Source organism: Macaca mulatta, chromosome 2, assembly GCF_049350105.2.
Source record: "Macaca mulatta isolate MMU2019108-1 chromosome 2, T2T-MMU8v2.0, whole genome shotgun sequence".
Classification (NCBI taxonomy): Eukaryota; Metazoa; Chordata; class Mammalia; order Primates; family Cercopithecidae; genus Macaca; species Macaca mulatta.
In genome coordinates, this window is record NC_133407.1 from 45,078,540 (window position 1) to 45,103,615 (window position 25,076).

Below are 25,076 nucleotides of genomic sequence, written 5' to 3' on the forward strand. Positions count from 1 at the left end.
TGCCTCCTTCATTTTCTTTTCTTTTCTTTTTTTTTTTTTTTTTTCTGAGACGGAGTCTTGTTCTGTCACCCAGGCTGGAGTGCAGTGGACGGAGCTCAGCTCACTGCAAGCTCCGCCTCCCAGGTTTATGCCATTCTCCTGCCTCAGCCTCCCAAGTAGCTGGGACTACAGGCGGCTGCCACCGTGCCCAGCTAATTTTTGTATTTTTAGTAGAGACAGGGTTTCACCACATTGGCCAGGCTGGTCTCGAACTCCTGAGCTCAGGTGATCTGCCCACCTCGGCCTCCCAAAGTGCTGGGATTACAGGCGTGAGCCACCGCGCCCAGTCCACCTCCTTCCCTTTCTTCACCCCTCTCTCTGAACAGGCTGGTCCCCTAACATGTAGATGGAGACACTGAGTGGGGCTATGTTCTACCATCCTGGCTGGGAAACTGAGAAAGATGATTTGGACAGACAGACGAAGGGAGAAATGGAGCAGGTACACAGTAACACGTTGAGAGAGATGAGTAAGGAAAACCAAATACTGCTTCAATTCCTGCTGGATTTCTAGTTTCTGGGCCTGGATCTTTCTGAGAGTCCACAAAATTCCCACTCTTAAATTCCTTGAGACATCTCTGTATCTTTATAATAAATTCCCTTTTCGTTTAATTCCCAAAGATTCCTACATAATAATATAGGAACAGCAAAGCAATTATACTTTAATACATATAACATAGGAACAGTAAAGCAATTTATAAATAATTCCCCTATATGTTGTACTCTTTAAGGCATAATTCTCTACCATAACTGGAAATAAACTCATTAATAAAGAATGACAAATAAATATATAAAGAGTGACATATAACTTGAAAGGAGGTATATTCAGAAATGATCACCTCAAGTAGAGGGGAAAAACTTGAATAACTTCTCCAAAACATCTAAAATCTAATGTTTCTTCAGGAACTATCTCATGGAAGGTAGCAAGCTACTTTCAAACAATATCTGAGCATACATATTTCCCTGAGTAACCAAAAAATAAAAATAAAAAAATTAAGCCAAAGAAAATAGTAATTTGCTCAAAAAGGCCCAGGAACCCTCCAGCAAGTACCAAAACAAATTTATTACGATATCCAAAAGACGAGGGTGGGAAACTTTCTGGAGATAGCAATTTGCAGCTGTTGAGAAGTAACTTGGTGCCAATTTGCAAGAATGATACCATCTCCATTAGGGCACTGTATTCAATCGCATTAAAGTTTATCTCATATTCTGCATAAACATAAACAAATACAATTATAAATCCATGCAAGTAAATTAAATCTGATTAACCAGAATGGTGAGAAAATATGTAGGAAAAAGCACAGCTCACTTTAAAAAATACTTACATTAAAAAGTTTACAAATACTTACATTTTTTGCCGTCATGTCAAACTGTATTCTATTTAAGGTTCTGTAAAGCCATTAAAAAAAGAAAAAGAAAAAAAGAAAAAAACCTTTGTCTTCAATAATTCTTTAAAAGAACAACCTGTTAAAGGAAAACAGAGGGAATAATAATGTAAATAATAGGCAACATTTATGTCATATTTACTATGTGATATGCATTGTTATCTAAGTGAACTGTCTAAATTAATCTTCACAACAACACTATGAGTTTTGTACCATCTTAATCCCCATTTTCCAGATAAAAACCAGGGCTTAGAAAGGTTAAGTAATGTGACCAAGTCAACTCAGTTCACAAGCAATGGAGCCTGGGCTTTGAAATGGTATTAGGCTATGCTGCTTTAGAAAACCCACTGAAAGAAACACCAGGGCTTCTTGGAGAAATGGCTGATTCTAGTGCAAGATAAATCTAGAACATCTTATTGTGCCTAAAGTAAGGAAGGGCTCAAAAAATGATGGAGACATGTCAAAAGCACATAGAAACTAGCTTAAAGAGCCTACAACTGGACAATTTGCAACAACTGGGCACCAAAGTACCTAATAATAGTAACAGATTATAAACCCATTGAATAAAATAATAATCCAGGATTATTGGGGCTAATGGGGGAGAAGAGAAATTCTTTGCATTAGAACGCCAACTAATAAATATAAATGAGTGATACAGTTAGTAAAACTTCCATTTTGGAACCATCATAACTAATAAGAAAAGAATCATTAATATACAGTAAAACTAGTCAGTGAAAATGTGGTGAAAAATAGGTATTTCGATAGCGCTGAAATATCTCCCTACAAATTCAAATTTTCTAGTGAAAGAAATATGGCATAAACCACTTTAGCCAAATGATCAAAGTTACCAATGACTACCAATAATGGGGCAAGCCAACATGTGTCTCTTCAAGCGCACTGAGATGGATACCACATGAATTCTGAGGTACATTTGCCCAATATGCAAAATCTAAATCTAACCATGAGGAAATATCAGAGAAATACAAATTGAGAGGCATTCTACAAAATAATGGCCTGAATTATTCAAAAAATGTTAGTGTCATGAATGGCAAAGAAAGGCTGAGAAACTTTCCAGATTTAAAAAGACTAAAAACTGCTGGGCGTGGTGGCTCACGCCTGTAATCCCAGCACTTTGGGAGGCTGAGGTGAGCGGATCACCTGAGGTCAGGAGTTCGAGACCAGCCTGGCCAACATGGTGAAACCCCTTCTCTACTAAAAATACAAAAAAATGACCTGGGTGTGGTGGTGCATGCCTGTAGTCCCGGCTACTTGGGAGGCTGAGGCAGAGACTTGCTTGAACTCATGAGGCGGAGGTTGCAGTGAGCCGAGATTGCGCCACTGCACTCCAGCCTGGGAGACAGAAAAAAAACTGCTGTGAAGACCATTATTTGGGTAATTGGAGATTAGGTCTACAGACTGGATAACAGTATTGTTTCAATGTTACATTTCCTGATTTTGATCCATGAACTGTGGAGTTTTCTTTTCTTCACATCTTTTTGGATTCCAAAAATTATGGAGTTTTCTATAATTAAGGGTCCTTTTTCTTACAAAACATACACTAAAATATTTAGGAGTGGAGGGGTATAATGGTGGCAACTTACTCTCAAATGATGAAAAAAATATGATCTCACTTTACAGAGAAAGTGAGAATAATAAAGAATATATGACAAAATGGTTACAACTGGTGAATCTGGGTGAAGGGCATCTGGGAGTTCTTTGACCTATTTTTGTAACTTTTCTCTTATTTTAAAATTATCTCAAAATTAAACTTTAATAAGATATTCAAGGGGAAGGATAAAATAAAACTTAACTTTGAAAAGATCATAAATAATGGGGGTTCAAAGAAATGGGGGCTTCAAATGGCTGCCTTATATGCTAGAATTTGAATCTACAAGTAAAATTTTGTGGAAGAAAAGCAAGGTTTTTTTTTGTTGTTGTTTTCTGTTTTCTCATGCGCAGAACGTGCAGGTTTGTTACATAGGTATACATAAGTGTATGTGTGCCCTGGTGGTTTGCTGCACCTATCAACCCATCACCTAGGTTTTAAGCCCCACATGCATTAGCTATTTGTCCTGATGCTCCCCCTCCCATTTTTTTTGCTTTTCAATAAAACACTGAATTTGTAATTTTTCAGTGATAAAGCATAAATTTAAAAATCTAAGTAAAACCTGAACTACAATTACAAGTTTTGCTTTCTCACTGTAGTTGTACAATGTCTATTATGACCTAACCTAAAAATAAACTTCCTATGCTATATCTGTTCTACATTTATCAATTATTTCTTACATCCTCTATAGTGATATAAATTTAAATATGAGATAAATAAAGCACAAATTCCTGATATCCCATTCAACAGACTAGTTGGCATATTCAAACTAAGAATTTAAAGTTAAAGTATTGCAGTTTTGAAGATTAATATTTCAACCAAGCTTGATCTAACAGATCTATATAGAATTCTGTATCTGATAGACCTGAAACATCTCTTCAGGCACAAATTTATAAAATTTGTCCATATATGCTATCGCCAAAGAGGAAGCAAAAATTTCAGAGAGGAAATATCACACAGATTATGGTCTCTGACTACAATGCAATTAAATTAGGAATCAATTATTTTTTAAAAAGTTAAAAGTTATATATTTAGCTATATTACTAAACACTCCATGAATCTGAAATATTTAGAACTAGAATGACATTTAAAAAGTAATAAAAAATAAAATATTCAGAAATAAATGACAATGAAAATTTTAAAAACGTATAAAATCCAGCAGAACTAGTACTTAGGGTATATTTATATTTCCTTTTATTCATTAAGTCATCAATCAATTTAAATACATAAAAGAACAGTGAGAACTCAAAGAAATATGACAAGAAACAAAGAGCATAAATTAATGAAATAGAAAAAAAATCAACAAATTAACAACCTGGTTCTAAGTGTCCCGCTTAAAGTCAGCATCTAATAAATAAAGCAGCAGTGCAGTAGAGTGGAAAGAGTATGGACTTTGGCTCCGTCTCAGCTCTGATCCTTATTAGTTGTGTAATCCTGAACAAGTAACCTAACCTCTTAGAGTCTCCATGTCTTCATCTGAAAAATTGATATACTGAATGTTTCAGAGTTATGTTAGGAGTTTATATGCCCTCCAGTTGATACATAAATATTCTGAACACTCCTAACAACAAAGAAGTTCAACTTTAACCAATTTAAGACTATCTCATGACCTGCTGAAATAGTTATAACAAAAAAACTACAAAATATTTTCCATCAAAAATATGGTTTGAACGTGTTAAATTTTAGAAACCCTCTATATTTCCAAAGCAAACACTATTGCCTACCCAATATCATTTTCCTCTTCTTCCTTACAAGCTGACGTGGCAATGTGCCCAGCTACAAATACTACATCGTCAACCTTCCTCTCAGATGGGCTAACCATATCACAGATGACGTAATTCTGGCCAATGAAATATAAGCAGACATTGTTGGTGTGGGCTACCAGATTCAGCTAGTAGGTGTCCTTTTTTCCCCACCCCTTATGTTTTTTTGTGCCCAGAGCATAGTTATGATGGCTAGAGCTGCTTGTCTCTGGACATCTGCTTCATTTCTGAATTCAGTACTCAACAATGTTATATTTCCTAAGGGCTGGGCTATTGAGGGTCACTGTGTTATTCATGCAAACAAAATGAAATTAACAGAGTATTACTATTTCAGCCAGTATAGTAAGAGGATACCAATAAAAATAGCCACATTAATTAGCTTCACAGAACAAAGTACAATTTTGTTTGGTATTCCTTTGAATCTCCACACCAGAGTACAGCACAAACTGGAATCTCTAAGTATTACCTAAATAATAAATGTTTGAAATAGAGCCAAAGTGCATGGATTTCTTAAGCAAATTTACCTTAACATCTCTGTGTCTCAATTTCTTCATCTCCAAAATAGTAAGAGTCAGCCACTTAACTAAATGAGTCAATACATGTAAAATTACTAAGACACTGCTTAGCACAAGGTAAGCATTCAATGCTAGAGGGGGAAAAAATCTGTTCATTGATTTCTCATGACAAATTAAGGCTTCCTTCTCTAAAATAAATAATACATAATTCCCACATTGTAGAAGTGAAAAATACCATAACATACATCCAATTTCAAAATAGAAAAAAAAAAAATCTGTTTAATTGTGGTTAAAAAAAACTCTTCTAAAATTAACAACAGTAGGCAATAACTTCATTCATTCATTACTCATCCAGCAAATACTGAACAGTCACTATGTGCATGGCACTATCTCAGGCAATGAAGACGGCCTAGCAGATGAGAAAGACTGTAATCACCAAACGTTCAAATGTAATTTTAAAGAAATAAAGTTACATTAAGATAGACACTGTAAAAACAAATGGGATTGTGATAGAGACCTTCTTCATTCAATTAAAAATTAAGTATGCTGTATTGGCTTTGAGTGATACTTTATAGCACTTTAATTTAAAAATACACATTTCTAAATAGTTTTAAAGTTTTTGTCTTTTTTGACATTGTCTTTAATCTATAAATTATTTGCATTGTATGACTTAAATCTTCAAAAGTGTCCAGAAATTAAATAAATTTGGCACAGAAAGGTTCAAGAAGTTGCCATCTTTGGCAGTATGGATGATTCTCAGAGATAAACCAGCCATGTGCACTGATGCATTATGTTTTATCCAGACTCAACAATTGCACACTTCTTCCTGTCACCAAGCTCTTCTGTTAGTTAAAAAAATAAGTTGGATTTCTTCTTCCAGCTTCATGAACACATTATGTCAAGCTCAAAAAGTCAATCTTTTGACCTCACCATCTGCCATGATCTCTTGTCAGTTTCAGACAATGCAACTCCCACAGATGGTCTCAAAATGCAAGCCCTTTCCCATTCCAATAACAATTTAGCAGCTCCAGCCACAAAGCCTCTTAAAATTAATCAAAATACAAGGAAGAAAGCAAAAAGAGCTATGGATAAATTTGTAGAATCATGCAGTAACATAATTTGAATCAGGATTTGCACATTTTCTAACACTGCCAAAAAAGCTGCTACTAAAATTTAATAGGAAAGGTAGCATATTTAAATGGCAGACATAACTAATTTTAAATACATGCTCATGACTCAAAATTTAGAAAATACACAAAAAGCAAGAAACAAATATCAGCCATAATCCTACTTGTCAGAAGCAACTTCAATAAACTTATTGGTATAAATCCCTTCAGTATTCTCTCTGTGCATTCAAACTTTTGAGATGTGGTATTAATTAGAAGACATTTTCTTTTTTTTCTTTTTTTTTTTTTCCGAGACGGAGTCTTGCTCCATCACCTGGGCTAGAGTGTAGTGGCGCAATCTCGGCTCACTGCAACCTCTCCCTCCTGGGTTCAAGCAGCAATTCTCCTGCCTCAGCCTCCCAAGTAGCTGGAATTACAGGCACACACCACCATGTCTGGCTAATTTTTGTATTTTTAGTAGAGATGGGGTTTCACCATGTTGGCCACGCTGGTCTTGAACTCCTGACCTCGTGATCCACCCGCCTCAGCCTCCCAATGTGCTGGGATTACAGGCTTGAGCCACCACGCCCAGCCCTAGAAGATATTTTCATAGAAAGGGATAATATGTAACCTTTTCTTAGGTGAACAGCTTATCTAGGCATTCTCTCAAGTGCTTCATATGTATATCATATCATTCCCACCACAACTCTATCAGATAAATGTTGTTATTTTCATTTTACAGAAGACAAAACAGTTTTAGAGAGTTCAAGCAATTTTCCCAGTTAACCAACTGTACAAATTACAGTGCCAGAATATGAACCCAGGATCTCACACCAGCAAAAGTGTTCTTAACTACTATAATACTTTACAAGATATATCTGACTTGAGATATAATATAGTCTCAAGATATTATAATAAAATGATATATAATTATTATTACAATAAATTCAAAAAAATGATAACCTACTATACTGAAAGAATCCTTTAAAATCTCATATAGGACATATACATATGACATATAATTTTTCTCCTTTTCCATTGTTTAAAATTTCAATATTAAATTGAATTTTTATTTTTTGAGTAGGTTGTGTGAAAGTTGATTACATGCCAGTCAGAGCTTGCCAGCTCCCCAAAACCTTACTAGTGCCAATGAGCTTTATTGAAGTGATATGCAACATTTCTCCTTTTTATAAAACCTCTAACCTCTTTGTTCTTCAGACACAGCCAAGACTACATGGTCTGTGTGTATTCCCCAAATCGCAATTCTTTTTTTTTTTTTTTTGAGACAGAGTGTGGCTCTGCCACCCAGGCTGGACTGCAGTGGCATGATCTTGGCTCACTGCAACCTCTCCCTCCCGGGTTCAAGCAATTCTCCTGCCTTAGCCTCCCAAGTAGCTAGGATTACAGGAGCCCACCACCACGCATGGCTAATTTTTTTATTTTTAGTAGAGATGGGGTTTCACCATGTTGGCCAGGCTGGTTTCAAACTCCTGACCTCAAGTGATTCCGCCCACCTCAGCCTCCCAAAGTGCTAGGATTACAGGCATGAGCCACCATGCCCGGCCTGCAATTTTCTTCTCAAATAAAATATTTTAATCCCAGAGATTTGTTGCTATATTTCTACTTGACAGTTGTAAATTTCCTCATTCACTTTTTTCACAGCTACACAGTATTCCTTTACATCGTTTCACTAGCCTCTACTGACAGACATTTAGATTTCATAATCTAAACTAGTGACAGTAATGACATTTTAATGACTCAAATCTTTAATGTTGTCTAGCATGCTGATGTGGTATATGCCTACCTCTCCAGTTCTATTAAACCCCTTTCCCACACCTCTTTTCTGATCCATTTCCACTGGCTTCTGTAAGTTCTTCAAAAACGTGCTCCTCCTGCCTCAAGGGCCTCTGTACATGCTGTTCCTTCTGTCTGGAACCTTTACTTGACAAACTCATCTTCCTTTAGATCCCGTCTCAAATGTCACTTTCTCAGGGAAAACCATCCGTTTTCTACTACCCAGTCTAGGCCAGGGGTATCAACCTATTGCTCTCCTACTTTCTCCTTTAATAGTACACACTGAGTTGCCATTGTATATTTATTTCTGTGATAATAAGATTGTGGTCTGTCTCTGCCAACTAAAGTATAAATTCCATGAGGGCAGGAACCCTGTCCATTTTGTTCACTCTTACATATCAAACACCTGGCACATGGTTGAAGCTTAAGAAATATTTGTTAAACGAATTATAGACTCAGTATTTTATTTATTTTCATCCTTTAAAAATGTATGACAACCCCATTCAATATGACTTGGCAAAAAATGAAAACCATGCAAACATTTAACACATACACATCTGAAATGTCAGTAAGCTACATTTTTTTTTTTTTTTTTTTTTTTTTGAGATGGAGTCTCCCTCTGTCATCTAGGCTAGAGGGCAGTGGTGCGATTTCAGCTCAGTGAAACCTCTGGCTCCTGGGTTCAAGTGATTCTCCTGCCTCAGCCTCCCAAGTAGCTGAGGTTAAAGGTATGTGCCACCACCCCTGACTAACTTTGTATTTTCAGTAGAGACGGTGTTTCTCCATGTTGGTCAGGCTGGTCTCAAACTGCCGAACTCAGGTGATCCGCCCGCCTCGGCCTCCCAAAGTGCTGGAATTACAGGCATGAGCCACCGTGCTTGGCCAGCCACATAGTGTTTTGAATGTCATTTTTCTATCATGTTGACAAAGTGATTGAAAACAAGTAGCTTAATACTAAAAGAAGATTAGATACAGAGTACTATCTCACCAAATAAATTTATTGAGGTAGAATTCTTCTGTCACTCCCTGGCAAACTGATTTTTTTTTTTTTTTTTAAATTGAAACAGAGGTCTCACTATATTGCCCAAGCTGGCCTCAAATTTCTGGCCTCAAGACATCCTCTTGTCTCAGCCTCCTGAGTAGCTGGGGCTACAGGCACGTGTATCTATCATTCACCAGCATTTTATTTGTATTCGTTAATTTTTAAAAAGTTATAATAGAGCACAATTAGTTTCATTAATTTTTAGCAGAAAAAAATAGGCGAGAGTTTTTCTTAAAAAAACACTTTTATTTACTAAAAGCTGTTCTTCCTAGAACCACTGGCATTTTACACTTTACACAAAAAAAAGAGACCTATTTTTATGTTAATTGCTCCCTTTATTTTAGAGACAGGGTCTCACTCTGTCACCCAGGTTACAGTGCAGTGGCATGATCTCAACTCACTGTAACCTCCACCTCCTGGGTTCAAGTGATCCTCCCACCTCAGCCTCCTCAGTAGCTGGGACTACAGGTGTGTCCACATCTGGCTAATTTTTGATATTTTTGTAGAGATGGAGTTTCGCCATGTTGCCCAGGCTGGTCTTGAAGTCCTAAACTCAAGGGATCTGCCCATCTCAGCCTCCCAAAGTGTGGGATTGCAGGCATAAGCCACCACGCTCAGTCCATTGCTCATTTTTTAAAATTGAAAAAAAAAAAACCAAAAAAAAGCCCAGACTTACATAAGCTTTTATCTAGACCCTCTACAATGATAAAAACTGGTTAATACTATAAGCAATCATTAACAGTATATATGTGTAGTGAAATAATAAATAAGAAAATGTATAATGAGATAACGAGATACATCAATAATGTTATCTGAGCACTACTCATTCATTTACTTATTGGATAAATACTTATTGATAGCTAGCTACCCGTCAAACACTGAGTATTAAAAATACTGAGCACTGGCCGGGTGCAGGGGCTCACACCTGTAATCCCAGCACTTTGGGAAGCCCTGGTAGGCAGACTGCTTGAGCCTATGAGTTTGAGTCTAGCCTGGGCAAAACAGTGTATCCTATCTCTCAAAACATACAAAAAAATTCACCAGGCATGGTCACACATACCTGTGGTCCAAGCTACTCTGGAGGCTGAGGCAGGAGGATCCCTTGAGCCCAAGAGGTAGAGGCTGCAGTGAGCCACGATCACGCCACTGCACTCCAGCCTGAGCAATAGAGTGAAACTCCGCCTTGGAAAAAAAAAAAAAAAAGATACTGAGCATTAAATGCTTATCCTTCAAGATACTACGGAAAACAATGACAGTCCCTGCCTTCATGGAGCCTATATTTTAGCTATGAAGGCGAGCATTAAATGACAGATTTCACAATTAACTACTTAATGACAGTCACTACAAGTGCTATGATGGAGACATAAAAGATTCATAGAAACAGGCCGGGCACGGTGGCTCATGCCTGTAATCCCAGCACTTCGGGAGGCTGTGGCACGTGGATTACCTGAGGTCAGGAGTTCGAGACCGGCCTGGTCAACATGGTGAAACCCCGTCACTACTAAAAATACAAAAATTAGCCGGGCATGGTGGCACATGCCTATAATCCCAGCTACTCGGGAGGCTGAGGCAGGAGAATCACTTAAGCCTGGGAGGCAGAGGTTGAAGTGAGCTGAGGTCGTGCCACTGCACTCCAGCCTGGGCGACAGAGACTCTGTCTCAAAAAAAAAAAACAAAACAAAAAAACAAGATTCATAGAAACATGTAAAATAGAGGACTTGAACTCTGGTGGTTTTATAGAAGACTTCTCTGAGGAAGTCAAGTTTGAGCTGAGCTCACCAAAAAAAGAAAAAAAAAAAAAAAAAACACAAACTGAGTAAACCATTGGCAAAGAGACAAGGATATATTCTACTCAAAGGAAACATCACAGGAAAGACCAAAGGAAGAAAAGTATGTGGGAGGTTCCAGGGTCTAAGGAAGGCTCTAATAATATATGCCAAAAAACAAAGGGCAAGGCAATGGGCTGCTAAGAGATGAGGTAGGAAGCCAGATCATGCAGGATACTGATTTTTCAAAATTTTAATCAGATTTGGCCAGGTGTGGTAGCTCACGCCTGTAATCCCAGCACTTGGGGGCTGAGGCAGGAAGATCACTTGTGCTCAGGAGTTTGAGATCAGCCTGGACAACGTAGTGAAACCCCATCTCTACTAAAAATACAAAAATTAGCCACATGTGGTGAAGGGTGCCTGTAATCCCAGTTACTTGGGAGGCTGAGACAGGAGAATCACCTGAACCCAGGAGATGGAGGCTGTAGTGAGCCAAGATAGTGCCATTGCACTCCAGCCTGGGCGACAGAGCAAGACCCTGTCTCAAAAAAAAAAAAAATTAAATCAGATTAGTGAGAAGCCTCAGAACGATTTTAAGTAGAGAGTTACAGCATCTGAACCAAAGACGGAACCAAATTCACCAAAGATTAAGTAAAAATTATTTGCATTCTAATTCTTTAAAAACCAGTAATATTAGCTATATCCTGTAATTATTTGGTAACTGAAATGCTCACTCATTTCTTGACTACACCAAATACGTTTCTATTCACTATTTATCTAGCACTCAAACCACCTTAAACCTCTGTAACAAGACTCTCAGCTCAGAAATAAGAAAAAAAAAAATTCCCCAGAGCTCAAAAGTAGCTTTCACAAAACTAGTTAGTAACTCAAGTCCTTAGGCCTTCCCTTGTCTTATACATTTTATTTAGCATAAAGTTATTAGTATATGTGCTTTGATTTTCAGGCTAGGAGCCAATTATACTTAGCAGAAAGACATGGTAAAAGGGAGCAAACGGGCTAACACTGTTATAGGTGAACACATTGACAAAGTGATTGACAACAAGCAGCTTAATACTAAAAGAAGATTAGATACAGAGTACTATCTCACCAAATAAATTCATTGAGGTAGACTTCTTCTGTCACTCCCTGACAAACTGATTTTTTTTTTTTTTTAAATTGAGACAGAGGTCTCGCTATATTGCCCAAGCTGGCTTAAAATTTCTGGCCTCAAGACATCCTCTTGTCTCAGCCTCCTGAGTAGCTGGGGCTACAGGCACGTGCCAGCACATCCAATCAAAACTGGATTGACATGTTCTACAACAAAACCTAAATGCTACTTTCATTTCAAATATATTATGCAATATTAACAGATTATCAATATGTATTATTTGTTCTTAATTGCTGAAAACAAGACTGAGGGTGAAAACTTACTATTGTCCCGACCCAAAGAGGAAATATTAGATGAGAGCACACAAATTAAGAATAAAATCACATTGTGAGATCCTGCCAAGAACCTAATATATTATTTTATCAAGCAGTACAAGCCAAATTTTAAACCATTAATTCACTCATGCACAATGACTACATGGATCAGATCACCTGTTATACATACGTTGCTTAGCAAAGTCTCATTTCCAGATTAAATTAGCATCACAAACGTTAAGACTTATCTTTACTTGAACCATCAAAACAAGCCAGATGACTTTTTTTTTTTTTTCCGAGACGGAGTCTCGCTGTCACCAGACTCGAGTGTAGTGACGCGATCTTGGCTCACTGCAACCTCCGCCTCCCGGGTTCAAGCGATTCTCCTGCCTCAGCCTCCCAAGTAGTGGGACTACAAGCATGTGCCATCACACCCAGCCAACTTTTTTTGTATTTTTAGTAGAGACAGGGTTTCACCATGTTGGCCAGGATGGTCTTGATCTCTTGACCTCATGATCCTCCTTGCCTCTCAGCCTCCCAAAGTGCTGGGATTAGAGGAGTGAGCCACCACACCCGGCCGATGTTTTAAAATATCATTTGGTATTAATATAAGCTTATAGACAAAGTATTGTATAATGAACTATGCAAGCATGAAATGTTCAATTTGGGTCATTAAAATGTGGTCACTGTGACCAACAAAAGCTTCCAAAAAGACAAAGATGGGGCATTCAAAAGGAAGCAATTAGAGAATAAAATAGCACTATTTCTAATGCTTATTTAGAATACCACTATACTTATACAAACACCTAATCTATATTCAAGTGAAAATGAAACATTTTATAATTTTATAATCAGCATCATCATGGTATTTAATAAATAATTTCTCAAAATAACTCTATAGAATAGTTATCTCCATTTTATAGAAGGGAAAATTGAGTCAGCTCATAGAGAAGCAAAATTTATAATGAAGTTTAAATAAATGTTACTATATACATGTTCCATGATATCATAAAAAGACATGTCCTAAGCAGTTTTCATTTTAAAGTAATTTAAGGTTTTAAAAAATATATTATTGGATATTTGTGTTATCTGTATTTATAAATGTTTAAGAATAGAAATTAAGTATTAAATAGTTTTAAATGACAAAAAAAAGCACTTTATAGAAAAATGGCAGAGTATAAGAACAATTGTCTTGTTTGCATACACTCCTCATCCACTTAATTTTTTTTCATCTACCATATATTGAAATTCCCTAACAATCACAACCCCCTATCAGACTCCACAGAATATGATGGAGACTGTGAAATTTTAGACTAACTAAAGGTTAACAGCAAAAGCTGTCATCAATTTTCTCAAATTTCAAGCAGGATACAGGATTTTTTTTTTCTTTTTTCCCTACCTTCTAAAAAACTCCTTTGGAAAGGGCAAGGAAAGTAGAATGATATATATGCTCACTATAAAATAATCCAAATATATAGAAAAGCACAAAGAAGAAAACAAAAATTACTCTAAATCTTACCATTGAAAGATAAGAACCTAATGATATTTGTACATACACTTTCAGGTACCTGTGTATGCACAGATGTATATTTAAATGTAAAGGTATACGTATATATATGAAAATGCACATAAGCAAGTCACATACATTATTCTGTTACTGCCAATTTTCAAGATGTCCTATAAAACCTTCCTTAAAAATATTCTTTCAATAAAAAAATTATACATGCTCATAAGAAAAAAAAACAGTGCAGAAGAAAATACAATACAAAGCAAGTCTTCCTTAATTACTGCCCCCTCCACTTCCACTACAATTCTTACTAGCAGATGAATACCATTAATAGAATTGATTGACATTTATATTTGTGTTCTTATATACATTCTTTTAAAAACATTTAAATTACAGATGATACATGAAAACATTCTGGTTATTAAACAGTCAATACAGATAAAGAAAATCTCCCCATCTGAACACCTCAATTATCATTTGTAAACTTCATTGTTATCAATTTGGTAAATATCCTTGCACAGAGCTCATTGCATGCATTTTCATGTATGTACCTGCATGTAGAGAAATACACTTTTGTTGTTTTTAGTCTTTTTAAATTTTAGTCTTGTTCAATAGTATCATACTGTGATGTTGATTTTTTTCATTGAACAATGATAGATTTACTATTGCTGTTAAATGTTACAGTAGTGCTACCTTCTTGTAGTAACAGAACAGTTTGTATCTTGATTGTGGTGGTAGCTATATGAATCTATACATCTGATAACATGTCATAGAACTATATACAAAGACACACCAAAAAATGGGCACATACAAAAACTAGTGAAATCCAGGTAAGATCTGTAGTCTAGCTAATTATATTGTACCAATGTCAATTTCCTGATTTGGCCAATGTACTATAATTTCATAAGATATTACCACTTGAGGGAACTCGGGCTACGGGTAAATGGGATTTCTCTGTATTCATTTTGCAACTTTTTGTTTTTTTTTCTTGAGACAGGGTCTTGCTCTGTCACCCAAGCTGGAATACAGTGGTGCAATCACGGCTCATTGCAACTTCAAACTCCTGGGCTCAGGCAATCCTCCTGCCTTACCTCCCAAGTAGCTGGGTATACGGGCATACCCCATTAACACTGGGCTAATTTTTAAAATTTTTGGTAGAGATAGAGTCTCCCTATGTAGCCCAGGCTGGTCTTGAACTCCTGTCCTCAAGTGATCCTCCCAACTCAGCCTTCCAAAGTGCTGGGATTACAGGTGTGAGCCAGAGTCCAGCCACTGGTATTCTCCTAAAAGGAAAAAAGAAACAGAGGTGCAGACAGAGGGAATAAGGCAGTGCGGAGACAGAGGCAGAGATTGGAATTATGGGGCCACAGCCAAAGAATGCCTGGGGCTACCAGAAACTGGAAGAAGCAATAGAGGATCCCCTCCTAAAGGCTTTACAGGGAGCACGGCCCTGCTGATAAATTCATTTCAGACTTGCAGCATAAAGAACTGTAGGAAATAAGTTTGTTGTGTTCTTGTTTTTGTTTTTATTTTGAGACGGAGTCTTGCTCTGTCGCTCAGGCTGGAGTGCAATGGCGTGATCTTGGCTTACTGCAAGCTCCGCCTCCTGGGTTCACGCCATTCTCCTGCCTCAGCCTCCTGAGTAGCTGGGACTACAGGTGCCCGCCACCACGCCTGGCTAATTTTTCGTATTTTTTAGTAGAGACGGGGTTTCACCGTGTTAGCCAGGATGGTCTCGATCTCCTGACCTTGTGATCCGCCCGCCTCGGCCTCCCAAAGTTTCTGTTGTTTTAAGTCACCCAGTTTGTGGTATTTTGTTATGGTGGCCCTAGGAAAGTAATACAATGGGTTTTGCACACTATTATAGTTATACCGAGGTATTTTAATTTTTGGTTTTGAGTTTTTTCTCTGCTTCCTTTTTGTTATTGTTCCTATAATGTACGGGGTTCTTCATTATATTTTCCTAGCTGTATGCATATAAGAAAGTTATGTTTTTCTATTTACTATTTTATATTCCATTATACAACTTAATTCTTTTACTGCTTAAAGTAATTTTACTATAAACTCAGTTGACTCTTGGATTTTTCAAGTGTAAAATTAGGTCATCTGAAAAGGACTTTTTCTTTTTTGTTTTGAGATGGAATCTCGTTCTGTCACCCAGGCTAGAGTGCAATGGCGTGATCTTGGCTCACTGCAACCCCAGCCTCTCAGGTTCAAGCGATTCTCCTGCCTCAGCCTCCCAAGTAGCTGGGATTACAGGTGTGCACCACCACCCCTGGCTAATTTTGGTATTTTTAGTAGAGACGACGTTTCACCATATTGGCCAAGCTGGTCTCAAAATCCTGACCTCAAGTGATCTGCCCGCCTTTGCCTCCCAAATTGCTGGTATTACAGGCATGAGCCACTGCACCCGGCCTGAAAAAGACTTTTGAACCTTTCCAAGTTTGTAGAACAATGGAGGTAATCTGACTCCAATTCTCCTCCTTACTTTCCCAGAACAAACATAAAATAAACCACAAGAATTTTTAAAACCCACAAAGGATCTAGGCCATCAACATTAGCACTCTAGGAGACAGAAAACACAGCAAGCTTCAAATTACCTATAAGTCAAGCAGAAAAAAAAAAAAAAGCAAATACCAAAAGAAACACTTCCTTACCTCTGCAAGTCCTACCTCTGCAAGCCTGTGGATGTATAGGGTGAGTGAAGGGAGGTGAAAAAGACTTTCTTACCTCTGCAAGCCTGTGGATGTATATAGGGTGAGTGAAGGGAGGTGAAAAAGACTCCATGAGAAAGAGCAGAGGGGCACAGGGGATTTGCAGAAAACACAGACAAAATCAGCCACAGAAAGAGAGTTAAACAATAAATACAAAAATGCTAAACAGAGATTAGGAGGTTAGGACTTGATAGCTAATAGACCCGGTGAAGTAAGTGTGTCTTGTGTCTAGAAACTTCTGGACCAGAGGCAGCAGCCTCCTAGAAACACTGCTTCTAGGGGAGAACCAGATATACACATATAAAGAAGTGCTTTCTCTTGTAAACAAGGTAATGAATGAAAAACAATAGGTGATAAGAGGAGGAAAGTAAGCCAGGCGCAGTGGCTCACGCCTGTAATCCCAGCACTTTGGAAGGCCAAGGCGGGTGGATCACTTGAGGTCAGGAGTTCGAGACCAGCCTGGCCAACATGGTGAAATCCCGCCTCTACAAAAAAAATACAAAAATTAGCCAGGCGTGGTGGCATGCACCTGTAATCCCAGCTACTCGGGAGGCTGAGGCAAGAGAATCCCTTGAACCCAGGAGGCGGAGGTTGCAGTGGGGTGAGATCGCACCACTGCACACCAGCCTGGGTGACAGAGAGAGACCTTGTCTCAAAAGAAGAAAAGGTAGGGGGCTGGGGGGAGGATTAAAGAGCTGGCAGAAACAAAATATTAATAAAAGGAACAACTATTCCTCTCCCCTTTTTCTCACCATCATCACTACAAATTCAGAAAAGAAACTTCACAAAAGGGAGCACACTGGCAGAAGCAGCACTCTCAAACTAGGAACTCTGACCACAAAACGATTAAAAACAAACAAACAGGCAGCCCATATGCATACAAATATAGAGCAAAAAGTCAGAAAATACAAACAAAAGCTTCTCTGCTGATGATTTTCTCCACAAAAACAAACCATGAGGTTGAAAAACAACTGTAACACAATCCTCTGAACTGGATTAAATATTTTAAACAAGAATTTGAGGATATGAAAAAGACCTTGAATCTGAAGTACAAAAACTAAGTACCAAAATGGACAAAAACAGAAATAAATGAATAAGAACTGGTTAAAGAAATAGAAAGAAACAAACAAAATGAACATCATATAAGAAATGAAAGTTAAATTATTAAATTATTTTTTCTTTTGCTTTACTTTGGCATTGAACCAAAAATAAAAACTAAATTATAAGGTATGTAGAAAGAACAGATTTGAACGAAAACTTAATACAAGACATTGAACAAAGAGCAAGAAAATAATGAAGAAAATAAAATTAAAAAAAAAGAGAGAGAAATTGATTGAAATGAATGATAGGCAAAGGAGGTTGAACATTAGTATTACTGGTGTCCCTAAGAAAAAAAATCTAAACAATGGAACAGAACTAATATTAAAGTATATTCTGGCTGGGTGCAGTGGCTCATGCCTGTAATCCCAACATTTTGGGAGGTCGAGGCGGGTGGACCACTTGAGGCCAGGAGTTCGAGACCAGCCTGGCCAACATAGTGAAACCTATCTCTACTAAAAATACAAAAAAACTAACCGGGCATGGTGGCAAGGGCCTGTAATCCCAGCTACCTGGGTGGCTGAGGCATGAGAACATCTTGAACTCGGAAGGTGGAGGTTGTAGTGAGCCAAGACTGTGCCACTGTATTCCAGACTGGGCGAAACAGCAAGACACCGTTTCAAAAAAAAAAAAAAAAAAAGTACATTCCAAGAAAACATTCCAGAAATAAAATACTTGAATCTATACAATGAAAGATCCTACCAGATATTTGAGAAAACTGACTCAGAATGATCAACTCTGACACATATCCTCATAAAATTATTTAAAGAAAAAACTCTCAGTGTATCTGGGCAAAAAGATAAATTATTTACAAAAGCAAGGGAATTAGACTAACACTGTATTTCTCAAAAATAACACATAAAGCAAGACCACAGTAGAACAGCACTTTCAAGAAACGTAAGGGAAAAAAACATAAACCAAAGATATTATATCCTGCCAAGCTGTCCTTAGAGTTTCAAGGCCATCACAACAGTTTTGACTGCTGTGGAAAACAGAATGGCAATTCCTAAAAAAAATTAAATATAGAATTACCATTTGATCAACATAGAAAATATATTAAACTAGCTGGGTGTGGTGGCACATATCTGTAGTCCCAGCTACTTGGGAGGCTGAGATGGGAGGATCACTTCAGTCCAGGAGTTTGAGGCTATACTACGCAATGATTTTGCCTGTGAACAGCCACTGCACTCCAACCTGGGCAATATAGCAACACCCTGTCTCTAAAACAAGAAAAAGAGGCCGGGTGCAGTGGCTCACACCTATAATCCCAGCATTCTGGAAGGCTGAGGTGGGCAGATTGTGAGGTCAGGAGTTCAAGACGAGCCTGGCCAGCATGGTGAAACCCTGTCTCTACTAAAAATACAAAAAGTTAGCCAGTCATGGTGGCACGTGCATGCCTGTAGTCCCAGCTACTCAGGAGGCTGAGGCAGGAGAATTGCTTGAACCTGGCAGGCGGAGGTTGCAGTGAGCCGAGATTGTGACATTGCACTCCACCCTGGGCGACAGAGCAAGACTCCGTCGAAAAGAAAAAAAAAGAAAAGAAAAGAAAAGACAAAAGGAAAGAAAACATATGAATGATAAAGTGTTATGTTTTCTTAACAGATAAATGCAATTATTCTAACAGGAACAAGAAAAACTGAAAGATTCACATCAAGGGATGCATTTATTAGTAATACACATTAAACCATAAATTAGATAAACATGCCATTTACCAGCCAAGTAATCAGTAAAAAATATTTTATTACTAATAGAATCCGGTGACTAAAATGTTGTAAGCAACTATCCAGCATGTTTGTGAAACTCTCCATATAGCTATTATACAGTATCCTTGCTTACAGCTTTTTCCTAAGATATTTTACTAATAAGATGTAAAGAGAACTAAGGTGGAGACCACGGCAGCTGAAGGTGCTGGGAAAAGCTTCAGAGCTAACTGTAGCAGTAGTACACTTGAAGGGGTTTCTGATGCCTCACCCAAGCAGCTGCAGTGATGGGAACAACCACTGTTCATACCCCCATGGCACTATTCATTCACTGTGCATATAACCCCTTTTTGGCACCAGAATTCTAAAGCTGCAACGACTGCTTTACCAGCAGCTCTGGGGTTATAGCAGACTAATTTATTTGGATTGTAGAATGGAAAATCAAATTCTCCCATGAGATCATCAGACAGAGCCATCTGCAGATACTGGGAACTCAATGAAAGAGGCAGCTGCAAGCAGGAGACAGCAATAGTTTATGATGACAGAGAAGAGAACTAGATGTGTGTGTGCCAGCTTTAAGGTATGGATATTCACCAGGGAGATTTGGGAAAGACTCATACTGGATGAATTTTTAAAAAGTCGGAAGTTTTAACGAGCAACTGAGGCGTGGTGGGGAGTAATGACAGTCAGGCTATTTATTTATTCAACAAACATTTAGTCAATGCCCATGATGTGCCCAGCACTGTGCTCTACCTAAGAGACATAACAGAGTCCCACCCTTCAAGAAGTTCACAAACAAATGAACAAGACAAATGCATACAGTATATAAGACAAATGCATAATACTAGACAGATATACAGGGCACAATGGAAGCACAAAGGAAGAGCTAATTCAGCTAAATAGTGGTAATCAGGTTCTAACTCGAGTTAAATTAGTAACAGAGGTAATTAGTTAAAATGATAGAATTAAGAACTATGAGATGAAAATGCCATCAAACTAGAAGAGTTAACACAGAAACCTAAGCACTTTATGGTCAATCTGACTATTGTATTAAACCAGCTAAAAGTGGCTTCTAATTCTTTTGTAAGCAGCAGGTGAGCAAAGAAGAGGTCCTCCCTTGTGCTTCCATAGGCTATACAGATTGACTACATAGTTTGGATGACTCTTTCAGGGAGTAGCATATGATTAGGATATAAAGTTAACAAAAGGCTCACGCCTGTAATCCCAGCACTTTTGGGAGGCCAAGGCAGACGGATCACCTGAGGTCAGGAGTTCGAAACCAGCCTGACCAACATGGAGAAACCCCGTCTCTACTAAAAATACAAGTTTAAAAAAAAAAAACTGCATTGTAGACATTTCTGGGGTTCTAGTCTGACCTAGGCAATCTAAACAAGGGGAAATAAAAGACCTATCAATTACAGCCACCTGTCTATAAGACCTCAGAGAACAAGTTCAACCATGCCAACTTTCCCTTTGGTTAACGAAAAAATACTGGAGATCTTTGCACGCTCTGAGGATTCTCTTAAATCCTACTTTGGGAGGAAGTCAGCACAAGGGATCCTTGCTCCCAAAGAACTAAAAACTCACTTATTTAAATGAAATAAATAAAAGGCATGATAGAATAATACAGACCAGAGTATCTTAAGCTCAAGAAAATCCAGAACTTTATAACCAGGTCTATAGATCTCAGTTTAAACAACAGTGCTCAAAAGTTTACCTACTCACTTGGGTCCCATATAACGATAAATTCAGTGCAATTATTAAAACAAGTTGTAAAGTCACAATAATTAAAATATTGTACACTGATAAATGAAAAAGCATACAGATGGAGGGAACAGAAAAGTATAGGAAAAGACCCAAATCCACAAAGAAATTTAGCTGACACTTCAAATCAGTGAGGTATGAATGCATTGGGTGAATTATTTCAACAAAGTGACAACTGAGTAATCATACAGAAAAAAATTAGTTAGAGCCATAATTTATACCTCACTCAAAATAAATTTCAGATAGCCCACAGAATTCAACGTAATTTTTTTGGTAAGACAAGAAAACACGGAAATTAAATTTTTTAATTTTCTGAGTGTGGAAGATCTTTCTAAATATGAAGTCAAGCCCAGAAGTCTTCAAAGTAAAGACTGATATGACTACAAAATATGCACATATATAATTTTTTTTTTACATTTAAAGAAAACATCACCATGTAAATCACAAGAAAATAAACTGGAAAAATAGTCTCTGCAACTCATACCACAGAAAGTTAATTTCTACCGTGTGAACTATGAGCTCCTAAAAATAAGCAGTAGAGTGAAAGCCTAAATAAAAATGGGCAAAGAATATATAACAGAAAACACAAATGAGCTGGGCATTGTAGATTACACCTGTAACTCCAGTGCTTCGGGAGGCCAAGGTGGGAGTATTGCTCAAGGCCAGGAGTTTGAGACCAGTGTGGACAACATAAGGTGATTCCATCTTTACCGAAAAAAAAAAAAAAATTAAATTAGCCAGTCATGGTGGCATGTATCTGCTGTCCCAACTATTTGGGAGGCTGAGGCAGGAGGATCATTTGAGTCCAGCAGTTCAAGGCTGCAGTGAGCTATTATCATGCAACTACATCCCAGCCTGGGTGACAAAGTGAAGACCTATCTCAAACAAACAGAAACAACCCCGCAAATCACTTCTACACATATGAAAATATGTTCAGCCCACTCTTAAGAGAAATGTAAAATAAGGTTTCAAGACAAGATGAAAAGACTGATACCAGTACATTGTCTTGAGAAACATGAGGGAAAACAGAGTTTGCCTTACATTAGTGGCGGCAGAATAAATAGGCATAATCTTTTACGGAGGGCAATGTCACCATATCCAACACAAATACAAATGTATACATCCTTCTATGAGCTTTTTCTAGAGTCATATGAAACCATACACATACAGACACGCGCGCACACACACACACATATATCTATATGGATACTCACTACAGTGTCATTTATATAGCAAAAGATTGGAAAACCCGTAACTGCTGATCAACAGTAGACTAGCTAAACACATCATCGCCTAAAAAAAAATGAGGCAGCTCATTGTGTATTGATATAGAGTGACCTCTAGTATAAACTGTTCTGTGAAAAAAAGAAAGTTATAAAGAAGTACGTGTAGTACATTACCATCTGTATAAAAAGATTCTCTCAGGGCAAAGGAACTGGCTAGCTGAGAGAAAGTCATTTTAATTTTCTTTTTTTATTATTTCTCACAAAATAGTAGGATGACTCATAGCCTCTCATATCATTTGTAGTTTGTACCATGAACACAAACTACCTATGTAACAAATTAACTTAATTTTTAAAATTGTCTATTTTCCTTAACACAGAAACAGTATTTCTGTTTTCTTAATGCAAGCAGAAATAACCTAAAATAACAGACATATTTTAAGATATTTTAGATAGAATCCTTTCTTAGGGTGGCTTGAAAAGCCTTTGCTATATTGTAATCAAATCCTATGTCAAAAAAGTGCGTTTCTTCAATAGTATAGAGAATAACTAAACAAGATCAAATCCACTAAATCTGACACAGGATGCAAGTTAGCTACTTACTCGTTATGGGGTTCCCAGATTTTTTTTTTTTTTTTTTGAGACGGAGTCTCTCTCTTGTCACCAGGCTGGAGTGCAGTGGCACGAGCTTGGCTCACTGCAACCTCCACCTCCTGGGTTCAAGCTATTCTCCTGCCTCAGCCTCCCAAGTAACTGGCACTACAGGTTCCCAGATTTTATTATAGAAACAACACAGTTTTTTTAAAAGCCAGAAGGTGGCGACGTTACTTCATCAAAGTCCCTCTGATACGTGTATCTGAGCCTCCTATTCTTTGTTATTAACCTGTTTTTCCTCTTCTTTATGTCTCTTACTGCCCTTTTGGATTCCTTTCTATAGTTCTGAAACTGTAATAACCATTAGCAGAAAGCAACATAGAAAAAACTCCTGAGTTTATAATAATACTAATTTTACATGAAAATAACATAATTAAAATGTATTATAAGGTTCTTTGGTTAAATATGAACACACAGGTCTCTATCCATTCCTTCTTGAAATTACAGTAAAATTGGCCGGGCACGGTGGCTCATGTCTGTAATCCCAGCATTTTGGGAGGCCAAGGCGGGTAGATCATTTGAGGTCAGGTGTTCAAGACCAGCCTGGCCAACATGGTGAAATTCCGTCTCTACCGAAAATACAAAAATTAGCTGGGCAGTGGTGGTGTGCCTATTGTAACCCCAGCTACTCAGGAGGCCGAGGCAGGAAAATCGCTTGAACCCAGGAGGCGGAGGTTGCGGTGAGCCAAGGTCTTGCCATTGTACTCCAGTCTGGGTGACAGAGTAAGACCTTGTCTCAAAAAAAAAAAAAAAAAAAGAAATTATAGTAAAATGATGTTAAAAAGATAAAAAAGGATAAACCCATCAAAAACATACGTTATATATAGATATCTTATAGATATCTATGAGATATATATAATTAATGTATCTACCTATATACTTATATATATATAAGTAGATATATCTATATCCCTAGAGACATACAGATATATGTATCTATAAGATATATCTTAATTACATATATCTTATCTACAAGATGTATCTTAATATTATATATTAACATAGATATTACAGATAGATATCTATACCTCCCACCTCAACCTTTTGAGTCGCTAGGACTACAGACAGACATGTTTCACTACACTCTGTTTTTTTTTTTTTTTTTTTTTTTTTGAGATAGTCTCGCTGTGTTGCCAGGCTGCAGTGCAGTGGCAAGATCTCGGCTTACTACAAACTCTGCCTCCCGGGTTCAAGCAATTCTCCTACCTCAGCCTCCCCAGTAGCTGGGATTACAGGTGTGTGCCACTACGCCCAGCTAATTTTTGTATTTTTAGTAGGGACGGGGTTTCACGATGTTGGCCAGGATGGTCTCCGTCTCTTGACCTGGTGATCTGCCCACCTCGGCCTCCCAAAGTGCTGGGATTACAGGAGTGAGCCACTGCACCCAGCCAAAACTCTGCTTTTTTAAAAAAATCTTTTTGTTGAGATGGGGTCTGTGTTGCCCAGGCTGGTCCTGAATTGGCCTCAAGCAATTCTCCCACTTCAGCCTCCCAAACCATTTATCAATTATACATACATAAATAAAATATATCTTACAAATATCTCATCACACAGGCTTAAGAATTGAAGCCATCTGAAAGTAACAATCTCAGTTGGGGCTGTTAATAGAAAGACTTGATTGAAAGTTTGAATAAAGTCTTAACCCATGTAGCTAAGAAACTGCCCCTTCTGGCTGAGCCCAGTGGCTCACACTTATAATTCCAGTGCTTTGGGAGGCCAAAGTGGAAGGAATGCCTGAGGCCAGTTCAGGATCAGCCTGGGCAACACAGCGAAACCCCACCTCAACAAAAAGATTTTTTTAAAAAAGCAGAGTGCAGTGGCACATGTCTGTCCGTAGTCCTAGCTACTCAGGAGGCTGAGGTGGGAGGATTGCTTAAGACTCAGAACTTGAGGTTACAACAAGCTATACTCACACCACTGCACTCCAGCCCAGGCAACAGAGCAACACCCTGTCTCAAATAAGAAAGAAAGACAGAAACTG

At 37.8% G+C, this 25,076-nt stretch overlaps 1 protein-coding gene across 47 annotated transcripts in view; it reads right to left on the bottom strand.

The window, feature by feature from the left end:
- The window catches only part of TFDP2 (transcription factor Dp-2), a 197,046-nt gene that overhangs the window by 148,232 nt on the left and 23,738 nt on the right, over positions 1-25,076 (bottom strand). For 28 of the 47 annotated variants that reach the window (NM_001261774.1, XM_028843368.2, XM_015131934.3 and 25 more), the window contains 1 exon segment: positions 1,386-1,500. In NM_001261774.1, coding sequence (NP_001248703.1) covers positions 1,386-1,400 — 15 coding nt within the window. In that variant the 5' untranslated portion in view covers positions 1,401-1,500. 47 annotated transcript variants of the gene reach the window in all.